Source organism: Oncorhynchus nerka, linkage group LG15 (assembly GCF_034236695.1).
Source record: "Oncorhynchus nerka isolate Pitt River linkage group LG15, Oner_Uvic_2.0, whole genome shotgun sequence".
NCBI classification, from domain to species: domain Eukaryota; kingdom Metazoa; phylum Chordata; class Actinopteri; order Salmoniformes; family Salmonidae; genus Oncorhynchus; species Oncorhynchus nerka.
The window spans coordinates 104377696-104397666 of NC_088410.1; the positions used below are offsets into that span (position 1 = coordinate 104377696).

Here is a 19971-nt window from a genome sequence, read left to right on the forward strand (position 1 = left end):
GTCTGATAGAAGCTGTTCAACAGTCTGATGGTAATAGAAGCTGTTTATCAGTCTGATGGAGATAGAAGCTGTTTTACAGTCTGATGGAGATAGAAGCTGTTTATCAGTCTGATTGCCTGGTAATAGAAGCTGTTTAACAGTCTGATGGAGATAGAAGCTGTTCAACAGTCTGATGGAGATAGAAGCTGTTCAACAGTCTGATGGAGATAGAAGCTGTTTATCAGTCTGATGGAGATAGAAGCTGTTTATCAGTCTGATGGAGATAGAAGCTGTTTATCAGTCTGATGGAGATAGAAGCTGTTTACCAGTCTGATGGCCTTGACATAGAAGCTGTTTTTGTCAGTCTCAGGAATGTCCACCAGAGCTGTTGCCAGACAATTGAATGTTCACTTCCCACCATAAACTGCCTCCAATGTCATTTTAAAGAATTTGGCAGTACGTCCAACTGGCCTCACAACCACAGACCACGTGTAACCACGCCAACCCAGGACCTCCTCAACCTCAGACCACGTGTAACCACGCCAACCCAGGACCTCCTCAACCTCAGACCACGTGTAACCACGCCAACCCAGGACCTCCTCAACCTCAGACCATGTGTAACCACGCCAACCCAGGACTTCCTCAACCGCAGACCACGTGTAACCACGCCAACCCAGGATCTCCTCAACCTCAGACCACGTGTAACCACGCCAACCCAGGACCTCCTCAACCTCAGACCACGTGTAACCACGCCAACCCAGGATCTCCTCAACCTCAGACCACGTGTAACCACGCCAACCCAGGACCTCCACATCCGGCTTCTTCACCTCAGACCACGTGTAACCACGCCAACCCAGGACCTCCTCAACCGCAGACCACGTGTAACCACGCCAACCCAGGACCTCCTCAACCGCAGACCACGTGTAACCACGCCAACCCAGGACCTCCACATCCGGCTTCTTCACCTCAGACCACGTGTAACCACGCCAACCCAGGACCTCCTCAACCGCAGACCACGTGTAACCACGCCAACCCAGGACCTCCTCAACCGCAGACCACGTGTAACCACGCCAACCCAGGACCTCCTCAACCTCAGACCACGTGTAACCACGCCAACCCAGGACCTCCTCAACCGCAGACCACGTGTAACCACGCCAGCCCAGGACCTCCACATCTGGCATCTTCTTCTGCAGGATCGTCTGAGGGGGGATGGGAGGGTGTTGAGGAGTATTTGTCTGTAAGAAAGCCCTTTTGTGTGGAAAACCTCATTCTGATTGTCTGGGCCTTGTTCCCCTGCCCAGTCATGTGAAACCTATAGATTAGGGTCTAATGGATTTATTTAAATTGACTCATTTCCTTTTATGAACTGTAACTCAGTAAAATCATTGTTGCATTTATATTTTAAAAAATAATTGAAAAAAATTGTTTGTATTTTTGTTCAGTTTACATCCATTCCAGCCACACAGAACTTGCTGGAAGATCCACTTGGAGTGAAAACCTACAGCAGGGTAAAAAAAAAACCTGTCAACCAGGCTAAAATGTCTTGGGTACAGGATAAAGTTCATGATGCCGTTGACCTTAACAAGAGCCCCCGGGACCAGTGGAAGCTAAATAGCCCCATAACATCAATGCCAAACTCACCACTGGTGTGCGTGGCCAAATGTTTTTATTTTCATGCCATCTGACCACAGCACTGGCTGGAGTTTGATAAACAACATTCTGCACTTGGATTGGAACCGGTGCTGTGATCAGATGACAAGAGAATGGAGCTCTTTGGCCAGGCACACCAGTGGTGGGTTTTACACCCCAAGCGCTAATCAAAATCTATAAAGAAATGGTTCATTGACCACAAAATCAACATTTTGCAATGATCAACGCTGTCTCCAGACTTGAACCTGCGGTTTGGATTGAAGAGAGCAGTCAATAAGCACAGACGAAGATCCCTCCCAATGTGTTCTCCAATCAGAATGGTCTATTCCTCCATACAGAATCTGATTGGAGAACACATTGGGAGGGATCTTAGACCATTCCGCCATACAGAATCTGATTGGAGAACACGTTGGGAGGGATCTTAGACCATTCCGCCATACAGAATCTGATTGGAGAACACGTTGGGAGGGATCTTAGACCATTCCGCCATACAGAATCTGATTGGAGAACACGTTGGGAGGGATCTTAGACCATTCCGCCATACAGAATCTGATTGGAGAACACGTGTTCTACAGTCTCATAAAACATGTTAGAGAAAAGCTCAGTGTCATTATCCTCACAAGGGGAGGGTGCTAGAGTATTGAAAACAAGGGTGCCAATCATTTCAACCCCTATCTTTTTTACATTTTTTTATTACTTGTTAAACAAAATCTCTAGGATAAAATAACAATTTACATTTTTTGCATAAAATATAGCTCAATATTTCAATGATTTATTTTATACAGTCTTTGTTGCTCGTCTTTATCAAGGATGTCAATAATTACTGGACCTGACTGTACATTTCCTGTACATTCCTGAAAAGATGGACATTATTGAAATATGAACAGTTAATAAGGGAAGCTTATGGAACCACAATGGACACAACAAATAGAAACAACAATTATCAAATAATTTAAAAAGGTAAAATAATTAAATATAAAATAGTTAATATATATGGAAATCTTTATATTGGTCAGAAAATCTATTCAGTCAGAATCAACTCATTATAATCATCACCACATGGTTCAGTAGATTGTAGATGCAGAAGGGGGTGAAGGCTGGGGATGTAGGCTGAAGTTGAAGGATGGGGATGTAGGCTGGGGATGGAGGCTGGGGATGGAGGCTGGGGATGAAGGCTGGGGATGTAGGCTGAAGATGGAGGCTGGGGATGGAGGCTGGGGATGAAGGCTGGGGATGGAGGCTGGGGATGGAGGCTGGGGATGAAGGCTGGGGATGGAGGCTGGGGATGTAGGCTGAAGATGGAGTCTGGGGATGTAGGCTGGGGATGTAGGCTGGGGATGTAGGCTGGGGATGTAGGCTGGGGATGGAGGCTGGGGATGGAGGCTGGGGATGGAGGCTGGGGATGGAGGCTGGGGATGAAGGCTGGGGATGGAGTCTGGGGATGGAGGCTGAAGATGGAGGCTGGGGATGTAGGCTGGGGATGTAGGCTGAAGTTGAAGGCTGGGGATGTAGGCTGAAGTTGAAGGCTGGGGATGGAGGCTGAAGTTGAAGGCTGGGGATGGAGGCTGAAGATGGAGGCTGGGGATGAAGGCTGGGGATGTAGGCTGAAGTTGAAGGCTGGGGATGGAGGCTGGGGATGGAGGCTAGAGATGTAGGCAGGGGATGAAGGCTGGGGATGTAGGCTGAAGTTGAAGGCTGGGGATGAGGTTGAACCGTTCATCAACACGCAGCAGGTGATCACTAACACACCGTGGCCACCAGCCGTTCATCAACACCCAGCAGGTGATCACTAACACACCGTGGCCACCAGCCGTTCATCAACACCCAGCAGGTGATCACTAACACACCGTGGCCACCAGCCGTTTGTCAGCAGGGTGTCTCTATTTAGACTTTTTTTCAGTAATTGGTCTTTTGACCAATTATATTAGCTCTGACAAATATATGTGAAGAGATCTGATATGATTGGTCAAAAAACCAATTGGCGGAAAAGAGATCATATTTGGGCTGCCTGTGTAAACGCAGCCAGTCTCCTGACTCTACATGGCTTCATCAGCCATTTAAAAGGTTGTCATGGTTATAGCTTGCTCTCGTTCGTCACGGCGCTGGTCGTCAAGGCCTTGACCCTGAGTACCCCCTCCTGGGCACAGCTGGCAGCCAGCACCCCGTCTCTCCTCCACAGACGACCCTGAACCAGCCCTCTGCTGCCCCCTGGTGGACACACACACACGTACGTTAGCATGTGGGAAGACTAACACAGAGAACCAGTTGGAATGCTGCTGCCTGTAACTTTAGGTGTCCGCGTGCGTGAGTATATGTGTCTCTGTGTGTCCATACCTGTCTCTCTGTGTGTGTGTGTGTGAGTGGGTGGGAAGTGTGTGTGTATATGTGTCCATACCAGTCCAAGAGCTCTCAGTCTCGTAGAGCATCCATTCGTCTGCCCTGAAGGTGTTGTGGAACCACATGGCGTGATCCAGAGAGGCTAAGAAAGTGGCGCGTTGCCCGGGGTAGGGCAGGAGAGCAGTGTCCAGGAACGAATAGTCTGACACATAGGCTGCCACACAGCAGTGGAGCTTCATATCACCTTTACCTGGGGCAACACACACAGCTTACTGCATCTCCCTCTGGCAGAGTGGTTGGAGCAGGGAGGGTCAGAGCAGGGAGGGTCAGAGCAGGGAGGGTCTAAGCAGGGCTAGTTTGAGCAGGGAGGGTCAGAGCAGGGAGGGTCAGAGCAGGGAGGGTCTAAGCAGGGCTAGTTTGAGCAGGTCGGGTCAGAGCAGGGAGGGTCAGAGCAGGGAGGGTCAGAGCAGGGAGGGTCAGAGAAGGTCGGGTCAGAGCAGGTCGGGTCAGAGCAGGTCGGGTTACGGCAGGTCGGGTCTGAGCAGGGAGGTCCAGAGCAGGGAGGGTCAGAGCGGGGAGGGTCAGAGCGGGGGAGGTTTGAGCGGGGGGGGGAGGGTTTGAGCGGGGGAGGGTTTGGCGGGGAGGGTCAGAGAGGGAGGGTCAGAGAGGGAGGGTCAGAGAGGGAGGTCAGGCGGGGAGGGTCTGAGCGGGGGGAGGGTTTGAGCGGGGAGGTTTGAGCAGGGAGGGTCAGAGCAGGGAGGGTCTGAGCGGGAGGGTTTGGCGGGGAGGGTTTGAGCAGGGAGGGTCAGAGCAGGGAGGGTCAGAGCAGGGAGGGTCAGAGCAGGGCTAGTTAGAGCAGGGAGGGTCAGAGCAGGGAGGGTCTGAGCAGGGCTGGTTAGTGCAGGGAGGGTTAGTGCAGGGAGGGTCAGAGCAGGGAGGGTCAGAGCAGGGAGGGTCAGAGCAGAGAGGGTCAGAGCAGAGAGGGTCAGAGCAGAGAGGGTCAGAGCAGAGAGGGTCAGAGCAGAGAGGGTCAGAGCAGAGAGGGTCAGAGCAGGGAGGGTCTGAGCAGGGAGGGTTTGAGCAGGGAGGGTCTGAGCAGGGAGGGTCAGAGCAGAGAGGGTCAGAGCAGAGAGGGTCTGAGCAGGGAGGGTCTGAGCAGGGAGGGTCTGAGCAGGGAGGGTCTGAGCAGGGAGGGTCAGAGCAGGGAGGGTCAGAGCAGGGAGGGTCAGAGCAGGGAGGGTCTGAGCAGGGAGGGTCAGAGCAGGGAGGTCAGAGCAGGGAGGGTCAGAAAGGGAGGGTCAGGCGGGGAGGTCAGAGCGGGGAGGGTCAGAGCGCGGGGAGGTCAGAGCGGGGGCGTCTGAGCGGGGGCGTCTGAGCGGGGAGGGTCAGAGCGGGGGAGGGTCAGAGCGGGGGGCGTCTGAAGCGGGGAGGGTCAGAGCGGGGAGGGTCTGAGCGGGAGGGTCTGAGCGGGGAGGTCTGAGCGGGGAGGGTCAGAGCGGAGAGGGTCAGAGCGGGGGAGGGTCTGAGGCGGGGAGGGTCTGAGCGGGGAGGGTCAGAGCGGGGAGGGTCAGAAGCGGGGAGGGTCAGAGCGGGGAGCGTCTGGCGGGGAGGGTCAGAGCGGGGGGAGGTCAGAGCGGGGAGGGTCTGGCGGGGGAGGTTCTGACGGGGAGGGTCAGAGCGGGGAGGGTCTGGCGGGGAGGTTCTGAGCGGGAGGTCAGAGCGGGGGAGGGTCAGAGCGGGGAGGGTCTGGCGGGGAGGGTCTGAGCGGGGAGGGTCAGAGCGGAGAGGGTCAGAGCGGAGAGGGTCTGAGCGAGGAGGGTCTGAGCGGGGAGGGTCTGAGCGGGGAGGGGTCAGAGCGGGGAGGTCAGAGCGGGGGCGTCTGAGCGGGGAGAGGTCAGAGCGGGGAGGGTCAGAGCGGGGAGGTCAGAGAGCGGAGAGGGTCAGAGCGGAGAGGGTCAGGCGGAGAGGGTCAGAGCGGAGAAGGGTCAGAAAGCGGAGAGGGTCAGAGCGGGGAGCGTCTGAGCGGGGGAGGGGTCAGAGCGGGGAGGGTCAGAGCGGGGAGGGTCAGAAGCGGGAGCGTCTGAGCGGGGGAGGGTCAGAGCGGGGAGGGGTCAGAGCGGGGAGGGGTCTGAGCGGGGAGGGTCTGAGCGGGGAGGGTCTGAGCGGGGAGGGTCTGAGCGGGAGGGTCAGACGGGGAGGGTCAGAGCGGGGAGGTCCAGAGCGGGGAGCGTCTGAGCGGGGGAGGGGTCAGAGCGGGGGAGGGTCAGAGCGGGGAGGGTCAGAGCGGGGGAGCGTCTGAGCGGGGGGGTCAGAGCGGGAGGGTCAGAAGCGGGGGAGGGTCAGAGCGGAGAGGGTCAGAGCGGAGAGGGTCAGAGCGGGGAGGGTCAGAGCGGGAGGGTCAGAGCGGGGGAGCGTCTGAGCGGGAGGGTCAGAGCGGGGGAGGGTCAGAAAGCGGGGAGGTCCAGAAGCGGAGGAGAGGTCAGAGCGGAGAGGTCAGAGCGGAGAAGGGTCAGAGCCGGAGAGGGTCAGGCGGGGAGCGTCTGAGCGGGGAGGTCAGAGCGGGGGGAGGGTCAGAGCGGGGAGCGTCTGACGCGGGGAGGTCAGAGCGGGGAGGGTCAGAGCGGGGGGAGGGTCTGGCGGGGAGGGTCTGAGCGGGGAGGGTCTGGCGGGGGAGGGTCTGAGCGGGGAGGGTCAGAGGCGGGAGGGTCAGAGCGGGGAGGGTCAGAGCGGGAGCGTCTGAGGCGGGAGGTCAGAGCGGGGAGGGTCAGAGCGGGGAGGGTCTGAGCGGGGGGAGGGTCTGAGCGGGGAGGGTCTGAGCGCGGGAGGGTCTGAGCGGGGAGGGTCAGAGCGGGGAGGGTCAGAGCGGGGAGGGTCAGAGCGGGGAGGGGTCTGAGCGGGGAGGGTCTGAGCGGGGAGGGGTCAGAAAGGGGGGGAGGGTCAGAGCGGGAGGTCAGGAAGCAGAGAGGGTCTGACCGGGGAGGGTCAGCGGAGAGGTCAGAGCGGGGAGGGTCAGGAGGGTCAGAGCGGGGGAGCGTCTGAGCGGGGAGAGCGTCTGAGCGGGGAGCGTCTGAGCGGGGAGGGTCAGAGGAGGGTCAGGCGGGGAGGGTCAGGCGGGGGAGGGTCTGAGCGGGAGGTCTGGCGGGGGAGGGTCTGAGCGGGGGAGGTCAGAGAGCGGGAGGCGTCTGAGCGGGGAGGGTCAGAGCGGGGGAGGGTCTGAGCGGGGGAGGTTTGAGCGGGGGAGGGTTTGAGCGGGGAGGGTTTGAGCGGGGAGGTTAGAGCGGGGAGGGTCAGAGGGAGGGGGTCAGAGCGGGGAGGGTCAGAGCGGGGCTGGTTAGAGCAGGGAGGTCAGAGCAGGGAGGGTCAGAGCGGGAGGCGTCTGAGCGGGGAGGGTCAGAGCGGGGAGGGTCAGAGCGGGGAGGGTCAGAGCGGGGAGGGTCTGAGCGGGGAGGGTCTGAGCGGGGAGGGTTTGAGCGGGGAGGGTTTGAGCGGGGAGGGTTAGAGCGGGGAGGGTCAGAGCGGGGAGGGTCAGAGCGGGGAGGGTCAGAGCAGGGCTGGTTAGAGCAGGGAGGGTCAGAGCAGGACTGCCCAACTCTCTTCCTGCTGAGCTACCCTTCTGTAGATTCACACCAACCCTAATTTGGTGTGAATAATTAGCTGCTTAATTAGCTGCTTACCAATACCTGAACCAGGTATGGTAGGTTAGGGTTGGACTGAAAACCACAGGACTGTAGATCTCCGGGAAGAGGGAAGGGCAGCCCTGGGTTAGAGTCATACACTGGCTCTTTATCTTACCGATGTGGCCTCTAGCGCGCACCCAGTACAGCTTCTTGGGTTCCATGGCAACGCAGCGGTAGAAGTCTGGAGGATTGACAGGTTTAATCTCTATGGGAACCTCGTCAGCTAGCAGCTTGTTCAGGCCCTGTTTGGCTTTCTCAGCCAAGTCTGGCTTACTGGAACACACACACACACACAGAATGTGGATAGGATCAGTTCAGAGTGAACCCTTGGCATTGCCATGTCCTACCAACTGAGTTACACAGAACCAGGACCATTATAAATATATATTTCAGAGGTTTAAAAAGGAACATAAAGGAACGATATAAAACAACTTTGATTGTTTGAACGGTTCAGAACTTTATTTTGCTGGTCGGGAACTGTGGAACGAAAATAAAAAGAATAGTGGTTCTGATCAGAACGAAAGGAAAATAATTTTGTTTCCAACCCCTGGTCATAACACTGTTGTTACCTGAGGTAGAGCTGTAGGAGTTCCTCCCCCTGGTTATAACACTGTTGTTACCTGAGGTAGAGCTGTATGAGTTCCTCCCCCTGGTTATAACACTGTTGTTACCTGAGGTAGAGCTGTATGAGTTCCTCCCCCTGGTTATAACACTGTTGTTACCTGAGGTAGAGCTGTAGGAGTTCCTCCCCCTGGTTATAACACTGTTGTTACCTGAGGTAGAGCTCTATGAGTTCCTCCCCCTGGTTATAACACTGTTGTTACCTGAGGTAGAGCTGTATGAGTTCCTCCCCCTGGTTATAACACTGTTGTTACCTGAGGTAGAGCTGTATGAGTTACTCCCCCTGGTTATAACACTTGTTACCTGAGGTAGAGCTGTAGGAGTTCCTCCCCCTGGTTATAACACTGTTGTTACCTGAGGTAGAGCTGTATGAGTTCCTCCCCCTGGTTATAACACTGTTGTTACCTGAGGTAGAGCTCTATGAGTTCCTCCCCCTGGTTATAACACTGTTGTTACCTGAGGTAGAGCTGTATGAGTTCCTCCCCCTGGTTATAACACTGTTGTTACCTGAGGTAGAGCTCTATGAGTTCCTCCCCCTGGTTATAACACTGTTGTTACCTGAGGTAGAGCTGTAGGAGTTCCTCCCCCTGGTTATAACACTGTTGTTACCTGAGGTAGAGCTCTATGAGTTCCTCCCCCTGGTTATAACACTGTTGTTACCTGAGGTAGAGCTGTAGGAGTTCCTCCCCCTGGTCATAACACTGTTGTTACCTGAGGTAGAGCTGTAGGAGTTCCTCCCCCTGGTCATAACACTGTTGTTACCTGAGGTAGAGCTGTATGAGTTCCTCCCCCTGGTTATAACACTGTTGTTACCTGAGGTAGAGCTCTATGAGTTCCTCCCCCTGGTTATAACACTGTTGTTACCTGAGGTAGAGCTCTATGAGTTCCTCCCCCTGGTCATAACACTGTTGTTACCTGAGGGAGAGCTCTATGAGTTCCTCCCCCTGGTTATAACACTGTTGTTACCTGAGGTAGAGCTCTATGAGTTCCTCCCCCTGGTTATAACACTGTTGTTACCTGAGGTAGAGCTCTATGAGTTCCTCCCCACTGGTTATGAACACTGTTGTTACCTGAGTTGTTAGAGCTGTGGAGTTCCTCCCCCTGGTTATAACACTGTTGTTACCTGAGGTAGAGCTGTAGGAGTTCCTCCCCCTGGTCATAACACTGTTGTTACCTGAGGTAGAGCTGTATGAGTTCCTCCCCATGGGTTATAACACTGTTGTTACCTGAGGTAGAGCTGTATGAGTTCCTCCCCCTGGTTATAACACTGTTGTTACCTGAGGTAGAGCTGTAGGAGTTCCTCCCCCTGGTTATAACACTGTTGTTACCTGAGGTAGAGCTGTAGGAGTTCCTCCCCCTGGTTATAACACTGTTGTTACCTGAGGTAGAGCTCTATGAGTTCCTCCCCCTGGTTATAACACTGTTGTTACCTGAGGTAGAGCTGTATGAGTTACTCCCCCTGGTTATAACACTTGTTACCTGAGGTAGAGCTGTAGGAGTTCCTCCCCCTGGTTATAACACTGTTGTTACCTGAGGTAGAGCTGTATGAGTTCCTCCCCCTGGTTATAACACTGTTGTTACCTGAGGTAGAGCTCTATGAATTCCTCCCCCTGGTTATAACACTGTTGTTACCTGAGGTAGAGCTGTAGGAGTTCCTCCCCCTGGTTATAACACTGTTGTTACCTGAGGTAGAGCTCTATGAGTTCCTCCCCCTGGTTATAACACTGTTGTTACCTGAGGTAGAGCTGTAGGAGTTCCTCCCCCTGGTCATAACACTGTTGTTACCTGAGGTAGAGCTGTAGGAGTTCCTCCCCCTGGTCATAACACTGTTGTTACCTGAGGTAGAGCTGTATGAGTTCCTCCCCCTGGTTATAACACTGTTGTTACCTGAGGTAGAGCTCTATGAGTTCCTCCCCCTGGTTATAACACTGTTGTTACCTGAGGTAGAGCTCTATGAGTTCCTCCCCCTGGTCATAACACTGTTGTTACCTGAGGTAGAGCTCTATGAGTTCCTCCCCCTGGTCATAACACTGTTGTTACCTGAGGGAGAGCTCTATGAGTTCCTCCCCCTGGTTATAACACTGTTGTTACCTGAGGTAGAGCTCTATGAGTTCCTCCCCCTGGTTATAACACTGTTGTTACCTGAGGTAGAGCTGTAGGAGTTCCTCCCCCTGGTTATAACACTGTTGTTACCTGAGGTAGAGCTCTATGAGTTCCTCCCCCTGGTTATAACACTGTTGTTACCTGAGGTAGAGCTGTAGGAGTTCCTCCCCCTGGTTATAACACTGTTGTTACCTGAGGTAGAGCTGTAGGAGTTCCTCCCCCTGGTTATAACACTGTTGTTACCTGAGGTAGAGCTGTAGGAGTTCCTCCCCCTGGTCATAACACTGTTGTTACCTGAGGTAGAGCTGTATGAGTTCCTCCCCCGTCAGCAGGTCTTCAGGAGGGGGAACCGAGGGCATGGTGAACTGGTGCTGCAGAGGAGAGGGCTGGTTACTGTGGAAGGAGGCCTGGCAGATGAGGATGGGCTGACCGTATTGGATGGCCTTCACTGACCGCACGCTAAAACTACGACCGTCCCTGGTCCTCTCCACCTGGTACAGCACTGGCACCTTGGGGTCTCCTGGCACAGAGGTAGGGCTATATGTTAGGAAGGTTTAGGTCAGAGGTTATAGGTTAGGCTGCACACCTCCTCCAGGCCTGCCGAGCCGAAGAACCATTACCTTTGCACTAGATACAGTGCATTCACAAAGTATTTACACCTCTGTTAGGAATTTTATGAATAATGACTAAACAATATCTACATTTAAATAGAACTATAACTAATTAAACTCTACCCTGTTTTATTATATCTGATTAATAAAGTTAGTTCATAAGGAATAGATTATGTAGCCTGAACAAGGAGTAATTAAACATAATAATCACCATTCCAACTAGGTTGGGGAGGAATGGGTTGTAAAGTAAGCAAAAAGGATCATTAACCTATGTTGAACCGACTCAACTATAACTCTGGGGCGTTTAGATAAGACAGCGAGAGCCTCTCCAGGGTTTCCGTTATCTGGAACTGTCTTCTAGATAGTGATGGATAATGGTGAGACTTCAGAAGTTAATCTTGATATAGTGTGTGCGCTAGAGGGTTGGAATAAACTTTTGAACCTGCTTTTTCTTGGTCGAGAGGAGGAGATTCATTCTACAACCAATGACGTCATATTTTATACAGTATATAAACTGTTGTACGTGGTTCTATGGCAGCGCTCTCCGAGAATAAATACTATTATCTCATTTTAATAAGACGAGTGATTTCAAATTGATTTGGTTAATTAACACATATAGGAATTACGAAATTCCCGTGACAACCCCATTATGGGGTGTTGGGTCATTATGGGGTAGTGTGTCATTATGGGGTATTGTGAAGTCATTATGGGGTATTGTGAAGTCATTATGGGGTATTGTGAAGTCATTATAGGGTATTGTGAAGTCATTATAGGGTATTGGGTCATTATAGGGTATTGTGAAGTCATTATAGGGTATTGTGAAGTCATTATAGGGTATTGTGAAGTCATTATGGGGTATTGTGAAGTCATTATGGGGTATTGAGTCATTATGGGGTATTGAGTCATTATAGGGTATTGTGAAGTCATTATAGGGTATTGTGAAGTCATTATAGGGTATTGTGAAGTCATTATAGGGTATTGTGAAGTCATTATAGGGTATTGGGTCATTATGGGGTAGTGTGTCATTATGGGGTATTGAGTCATTATGGGGTATTGAGTCATTATAGGGTATTGTGAAGTCATTATAGGGTATTGTGAAGTCATTATAGGGTATTGTGAAGTCATTATAGGGTATTGGGTCATTATGGGGTTGTGTGTCATTATGGGGTATTGAGTCATTATGGGGTATTGTGAAGTCATTATGGGGTATTGAGTCATTATGGGGTATTGAGTCATTATGGGGTATTGTGAAGTCATTATAGGGTATTGTGAAGTCATTATAGGGTATTGTGAAGTCATTATAGGGTAATGGGTCATTATAGGGTATTGTGAAGTCATTATGGGGCATTGTGAAGTCATTATGGGGTATTGTGAAGTCATTATGGGGTATTGTGAAGTCATTATAGGGTATTGTGAAGTCATTATAGGGTATTGTGAAGTCATTATAGGGTATTGTGAAGTCATTATAGGGTATTGTGAAGTCATTATAGGGTATTGGGTCATTATGGGGTATTGAGTCATTATGGGGTATTGTGATGTCATTATGGGGTAGTGTGATGTTATTATGGGGTAGTGTGGTGTCATTATGGGGTATTGGGGCGGCAGGGTAGCCTAGTGGTTAGAGCGTTGGACTAGTAACCGGAAGGTTGCAAGTTCAAACCCCCGAGCTGACAAGGTACAAATCGGTCGTTCTGCCCCTGAACAGGCAGTTAACCCACTGTTCCTAGGCCGTCATTGAAAATAAGAATTTGTTCTTAACTGACTTGCCTAGTTAAATAAAGGTAAAATAAAAAATAAATTGTGTGGTCATTATGGGGTATCGTGTCATTATGGGGTATTGTGAAGTCTTTATAGGGTATTGTGATGTCATTATGGGGTATTGTGATGGTATTGTGATGTCATCATGGGGTATTGTGATGTCATTATGGGGTATTGTGATGTCATTATGGGGTATTTAGTCATTATGGGGTATTGAGTCATTATGGGGTATTGTGCTGTCATTATGGGGTATTGTGATGTCATTATGGGGTAGTGTGTATTTATGGGGTAGTGTGTCATTATGGGTATTGTGTCTTTATGGGGTATTGAGTCATTAAGGGTTAGTAGTCAGTATAGGGTAGGTTAGTTGGAGCAGGGCAAATTCAATCTGGACCTTGACTGTATAATCTGTGGGATGTTGTGGTAATGTTGAGTGTATAATCTGTGGCATGTTGTGGTAATGTTGAGTGTATAATCTGTGGGATGTTGTGGTAATGTTGACTGTATAATCTGTGGGATGTTGTGGTAATGTTGAGTGTATAATCTGTGGGATGTTGAGGTAATGTTGAGTGTATAATCTGTGGGATGTTGTGGTAATGTTGAGTGTATAATCTGTGGCATGTTGTGGTAATGTTGACTGTATAATCTGTGGCATGTTGTGGTAATGTTGAGTGTATAATCTGTGGCATGTTGTGGTAATGTTGAGTGTATAATCTGTGGCATGTTGTGGTAATGTTGACTGTATAATCTGTGGGATGTTGTGGTAATGTTGACTGTATAATCTGTGGCATGTTGTGGTAATGTTGAGTGTATAATCTGTGGGATGTTGAGTGTATAATCTGTGGCATGTTGGGGTAATGTTGACTGTATAATCTGTGGGATGTTGTGGTAATGTTGACTGTATTATCTGTGGCATGTTGTGGTAATGTTGAGTGTATAATCTGTGGCATGTTGTGGTAATGTTGACTGTATAATCTGTGGGATGTTGTGGTAATGTTGAGTGTATAATCTGTGGCATGTTGGGGTAATGTTGACTGTATAATCTGTGGGATGTTGTGGTAAAGTTGACTGTATAATCTGTGGCATGTTGTGGTAATGTTGACTGTATAATCTGTGGGATGTTGTGGTAATGTTGACTGTATAATCTGTGGCATGTTGTGGTAATGTTGAGTGTATAATCTGTGGTAATGTTGAGTGTATAATCTGTGGGATGTTGTGGTAATGTTGAGTGTATAATCTGTGGCATGTTGGGGTAATGTTGAGTGTATAATCTGTGGGATGTTGTGGTAATGTTGACTGTATAATCTGTGGGATGTTGAGTGTATAATCTGTGGCATGTTGTGGTAATGTTGACTGTATAATCTGTGGCATGTTGTGGTAATGTTAATTGATGATCAGTTCCTCACTGGCCCCGTAAAAAGTTGCTGTTCAATCGATTACATTTATAATGGCCTTTTTACACCGGCAGATGTCACAAAGTGCTTACACAGAAACCCAGTCTGAAACCCCAAACAGCAAGCAATGCAGAAGCATGTGTTATATGTATAACCTGTGGGGTGTTGTGGTAATGCTATGGTGGAGTTGTGGTATTATGGTAATGCTATGGTAGTGTTGTAATATTATGGTAATGCTATGGTAGTGTTGTAATATTATGGTAATGCTATGGTAGTGTTGTAATATTATGGTAATGCTATGGTAGTGTTGTGGTATTGTTGTAATATTATGGTAATGCTATGGTAGTGTTGTAATATTATGGTAATGCTATGGTAGTGTTGTGGTATTGTTGTAATATTATGGTAATGCTATGGTAGTGTTGTGGTATTGTTGTAATATTATGGTAATGCTATGGTATTGATGTAATATTATGGTAATGCTATGGTATTGATGTAATATTATGGTAATGCTATGGTATTGTTGTAATATTATGGTAATGCTATGGTAGTGTTGTAATATTATGGTAGTGTTGTAATATTATGGTAATGCTATGGTAGTGTTGTGGTAGTGTTGTGGTAGTGTTGTAATATTATGGTAATGCTATGGTAGTGTTGTGGTAGTGTTGTAATATTATGGTAATGCTATGGTATTGTTGTAATATTATGGTAATGCTATGGTAGTGTTGTGGTATTGATGTAATATTATGGTAATGCTATGGTGGAGTTGTGGTAATGCTATGGTAGTGTTGTAATATTATGGTAATGCTATGGTAGTGTTGTGGTATTGATGTAATATTATGGTAATGCTATGGTGGAGTTGTGGTAGTGTTGTAATATTATGGTAATGCTATGGTAGTGTTGTGGTAGTGTTGTAATATTATGGTAATGCTATGGTAGTGTTGTAATATTATGGTAATGCTATGGTAGTGTTGTGGTATTGATGTAATATTATGGTAGTGTTGTGGTAGTGTTGTAATATTATGGTAATGCTATGGTAGTGTTGTGGTATTGTTGTAATATTATGGCAATGCTATGGTAGTGTTGTGGTAGTGTTGTAATATTATGGTAATGCTATGGTAGTGTTGTGGTATTGTTGTAATATTATGGTAATGCTATGGTATTGATGTAATATTATGGTAATGCTATGGTAATGCTATGGTAGTGTTGTAATATTATGGTAATGCTATGGTAGTGTTGTAATATTATGGTAATGCTATGGTAATGCTATGGTAGTGTTGTAATATTATGGTAATGCTATGGTAGTGTTGTAATATTATGGTAATGCTATGGTAGTGTTGTAATATTATGGTAGTGTTGTGGTAGTGTTATTATGGTAGTGTTGTGGTAGTGTTGTAATATTATGGTAATGCTATGGTAGTGTTGTGGTAGTGTTGTAATATTGTGGTAATGCTATGGTGGAGTTGTGGTAGTGTTGTAATATTATGGAAATGCTATGGTAGTGTTGTAATATTATGGTAATGCTATGGTAGTGTTGTAATATTATGGTAGTGTTGTAATATTGTGGTAATGCTATGGTAGTGTTGTGGTATTGTTGTAATATTATGGTAATGCTATGTTAGTGTTGTAATATTATGGTAATGCTATGGTAGTGTTGTGGTAGTGTTGTAATATTATGGTAATGCTATGGTAGTGTTGTAATATTATGGTAATGCTATGGTAGTGTTGTGGTATTGTTGTAATATTATGGTAATGCTATGGTAGTGTTGTAATATTATGGTAATGCTATGGTAGTGCTGTGGTATTGTTGTAATATTATGGTAATGCTATGGTAGTGTTGTGGTATTGTTGTACTATTATGGTAATGCTATTGTAGTGTTGTAATATTATGGTAATGCTATGGTGGAGTTGTGGTATTGTTGTAATATTATGGTAGTGTTGTGGTATTATGGTAATGCTATGGTAGTGTTGTGGTATTATGGTAATGCTATGGTAGTGTTGTGATAGTGTTGTAATATTATGGTAGTGTTGTGGTAGTGTTGTAATATTATGGTAGTGTTGTGGTAGTGTTGTAATATTATGGTAATGCTATGGTAATGCTATGGTAGTGTTGTGGTATTATGGTAATGCTATGGTAGTGTTGTGGTATTATGGTATTATGGTAATGCTATGGTAGTGTTGTAATGCTATGGTAGTGTTGTAATATTATGGTAGTGTTGTAATATTATGGTAATGCTATGGTAGTGTTGTAATATTATGGTAATGCTATGGTAGTGTTGTGGTAGTGTTGTAATATTATGGTAATGCTATGGTAGTGTTGTAATATTATGGTAATGCTATGGTAGTGTTGTGGTAGTGTTGTAATATTATGGTAGTGTTGTGGTATTGTTGTAATATTATGGTAATGCTATGGTAGTGTTGTAATATTATGGTAGTGTTGTGGTATTGATGTAATATTGTGGTAGTGTTGTAATATTATGGTAGTGTTGTGGTATTATGGTAATGCTATGGTAGTGTTGTGGTAGTGTTGTAATATTATGGTAGTGTTGTGGTATTGATGTAATATTATGGTAGTGTTGTGGTATTGTTGTAATATTATGGTAATGCTATGGTAGTGTTGTGGTAGTGTTGTAATATTATGGTAATGCTATGGTAGTGTTGTAATATTATGGTAATGCTATGGTAGTGTTGTAATATTATGGTAATGCTATGGTAGTGTTGTGGTATTGTTGTAATATTATGGTAATGCTATGGTAGTGTTGTAATATTATGGTAATGCTATGGTAGTGTTGTGGTAGTGTTGTAATATTATGGTAATGCTATGGTAGTGTTGTGGTATTGTTGTAATATTATGGTAATGCTATGGTAGTGTTGTGGTATTGTTGTAATATTATGGTAATGCTATGGTAGTGTTGTGGTATTGTTGTAATATTATGGTAATGCTATGGTAGTGTTGTGGTAGTGTTGTAATATTATGGTAATGCTATGGTAGTGTTGTGGTAGTGTTGTAATATTATGGTAATGCTATGGTAGTGTTGTGGTAGTGTTGTAATATTATGGTAGTGTTGTGGTATTGTTGTAATATTATGGTAGTGTTGTAATATTATGGTAATGCTATGGTAGTGTTGTGGTATTATGGTATTATGGTAATGTTATGGTAGTGTTGTAATATTATGGTAGTGTTGTGGTAGTGTTGTAATATTATGGTAATGCTATGGTAGTGTTGTAATATTATGGTAATGCTATGGTAATGCTATGGTAGTGTTGTAATATTATGGTAATGCTATGGTAGTGTTGTGGTATTGTTGTAATATTATGGTAATGCTATGGTAGTGTTGTAATATTATGGTAGTGTTGTGGTATTGTTGTAATATTATGGTAATGCTATGGTAATGCTATGGTAGTGTTGTAATATTATGGTAATGCTATGGTAGTGTTGTGGTAGTGTTGTAATATTATGGTAGTGTTGTGGTATTGTTGTAATATTATGGTAATGCTATGGTAGTGTTGTGGTATTGTTGTAATATTATGGTAATGCTATGGTAGTGTTGTGGTAGTGTTGTAATATTATGGTAGTGTTGTGGTAGTGTTGTAATATTATGGTAATGCTATGGTAGTGTTGTGGTATTGTTGTAATATTATGGTAATGCTATGGTAGTGTTGTAATATTGTGGTAATGCTATGGTAGTGTTGTGGTATTATGGTAATGCTATGGTAGTGTTGTAATATTATGGTAATGCTATGGTAGTGTTGTAATATTGTGGTAATGCTATGGTAGTGTTGTAATATTATGGTAATGCTATGGTAGTGTTGTAATATTGTGGTAATGCTATGGTAGTGTTGTGGTATTATGGTAATGCTATGGTAGTGTTGTAATATTATGGTAATGCTATGGTAGTGTTGTAATATTGTGGTAATGCTATGGTAGTGTTGTGGTATTATGGTAATGCTATGGTAGTGTTGTGGTAGTGTTGTAATATTATGGTAATGCTATGGTAGTGTTGTGGTAGTGTTGTAATATTATGGTAGTGTTGTGGTAGTGTTGTGGTATTATGGTAATGCTATGGTAGTGTTGTGGTAGTGTTGTAATATTATGGTAATGCTATGGTAGTGTTGTGGTAGTGTTGTAATATTATGGTAATGCTATGGTAGTGTTGTAATATTATGGTAATGCTGTGATAGTGTTGTAATATTATGGTAATGCTATGGTGGAGTTGTGGTATTGTTGTAATATTATGGTAGTGTTGTGCTAATGTTGACAATGTCAGCTTCTCACCTGCCCGTACAAAGTAGCAGTGGAGAGAGTGAGCCAAGACGTTTTCCCCAACGGACTCTGCTGCAGCCACCAGGGCCTGGCCAATAATCTGACCCCCAAACAGACGACGGGTACGGGGTACCCAGTGGTGAGTCCCTCTGTAACACACACACGCACGCATGCACGCAGAGAGAGAGAGAGAGAGAGAACCATAATTTCCCAGATGATTGCATCACAATTAAAACTTGACATTGCCATAGTACAACTAAACAACAAAAGAGGTGAATGTCGAGCAGTAGTTAGCTAGCTGTACTGATCTGTTAATAGGGGGGCGGCAGGGTGGCCTCGTGGTTAGAGTGTTGGACTAGTAACTGAAAGGTTGCAAGTTCAAATCCCTGAGCTGACAAGGTCGTTCTGCCCCTGAACAGGCAGTTCAGGCAGTCATTGAAAATAAGAATTTGTTCTTAACTGACTTGCCTAGTTAAATAAAGGTAAAATAAATAAATAAAAATAGCAGGCCAAAGGTGAGTGTTGGGCAGTATGCTACCAATATGCTACCAGTATGCTACCTGTACAGATCTATCTCCAGCTAACAGTATGCTAACGTTATACTGTTACACCTGTACAGATCTATCTCCAGCTTACAGTATGCTACCTGTACAGATCTATCTCCAGCTAACAGTGTGCTAAAGTTATACTGTTAGATCTGTACAGATCTATCTCCAGCTAACAGTATGCTAAATGTATGCTACCTGTACAGATCTATCTCCAGCTAACAGTATGCTAAATGTATGCTACCTGTACAGATCTATCTCCAGCTAACAGTATGCTAAATGTATGCTACCTGTACAGATCTATCTCCACCTAACAGTATGCTAAATGTATGCTACCTGTACAGATCTATCTCCAGCTAACAGTATGCTAAATGTATGCTACCTGTACAGATCTATCTCCAGCTAAATGTATGCTACCTGTACAGATCTATCTCCAGCTAACAGTATGCTAAATGTATGCTACCTGTACAGATCTTTATCCAGCTTCTCTAGGTTCAGAACACTGGTGACCAGAACACTCCGAAGGTCTTGCGACACCGCAGCAGCGGAGTCCGAACTGTCTTCCGACATTTCACCACTCACTTTCTCTGCCATGTTTCTCTGCTGTTTTCCACTTCTTGTTGAATTCTTACTCTACTCTCCAAGCAGCTGGCAAACTAGAATAACTGCGCGTCACCGCCACCTACTGGGTGTGAAGTGTGTAATGGAGTGGGGCCGTCGTGTTTTTAAAGAGGAGCCATCCTATGTGATTGTAATCTCCTTCCGAGTGTTAACGTTACGCTTCAGTTGGTGTGTGGATGGATGTAAATATTGCTCATATCCTAAGCCTTTTTATACTTATTTTTTTTTTAAACTAAATGCCACTTTCTGTGCTTTTCAAATATTTCTATAACTAACCCAAGATAGAGACCACCGCCTGTCGTTTTCCAATGGATGCAAATTCATCATAGTGAGCAGAGCCAAACACCACCTAGCCGCATTCTATTGGCGCGTTCTAGCATGTATTTGCATATGTAGATTAGGGAACGCCTCTTT

The 19971-nt window shown here is 46.6% G+C and overlaps 1 protein-coding gene across 2 annotated transcripts; it reads right to left on the reverse strand.

The window, feature by feature from the left end:
- Nucleotides 1–2379: 2379 nt before the first annotated feature.
- acot8 (acyl-CoA thioesterase 8) lies at nt 2380–19600 on the reverse strand. Of its 2 annotated transcripts, none has more exons than XM_065002118.1 (6): nt 19400–19600; nt 18414–18540; nt 10662–10738; nt 7759–7916; nt 4025–4216; nt 2380–3837 (listed from the first exon to the last, which is right to left on the reverse strand). In XM_065002118.1, exons 1-6 carry the CDS (start codon nt 19528–19530, stop codon nt 3704–3706), a joined length of 819 nt encoding a protein of 272 aa, XP_064858190.1. In that variant the 5' UTR covers nt 19531–19600; the 3' UTR covers nt 2380–3703. The 2 variants fall into 2 exon arrangements, with proteins under 2 accessions (XP_064858190.1, XP_064858189.1); XM_065002117.1 differs by having other exon boundaries at nt 10662–10887; nt 18404–18540; nt 19400–19592.
- Between the last annotated feature and the right edge of the window lie 371 nt (nt 19601–19971).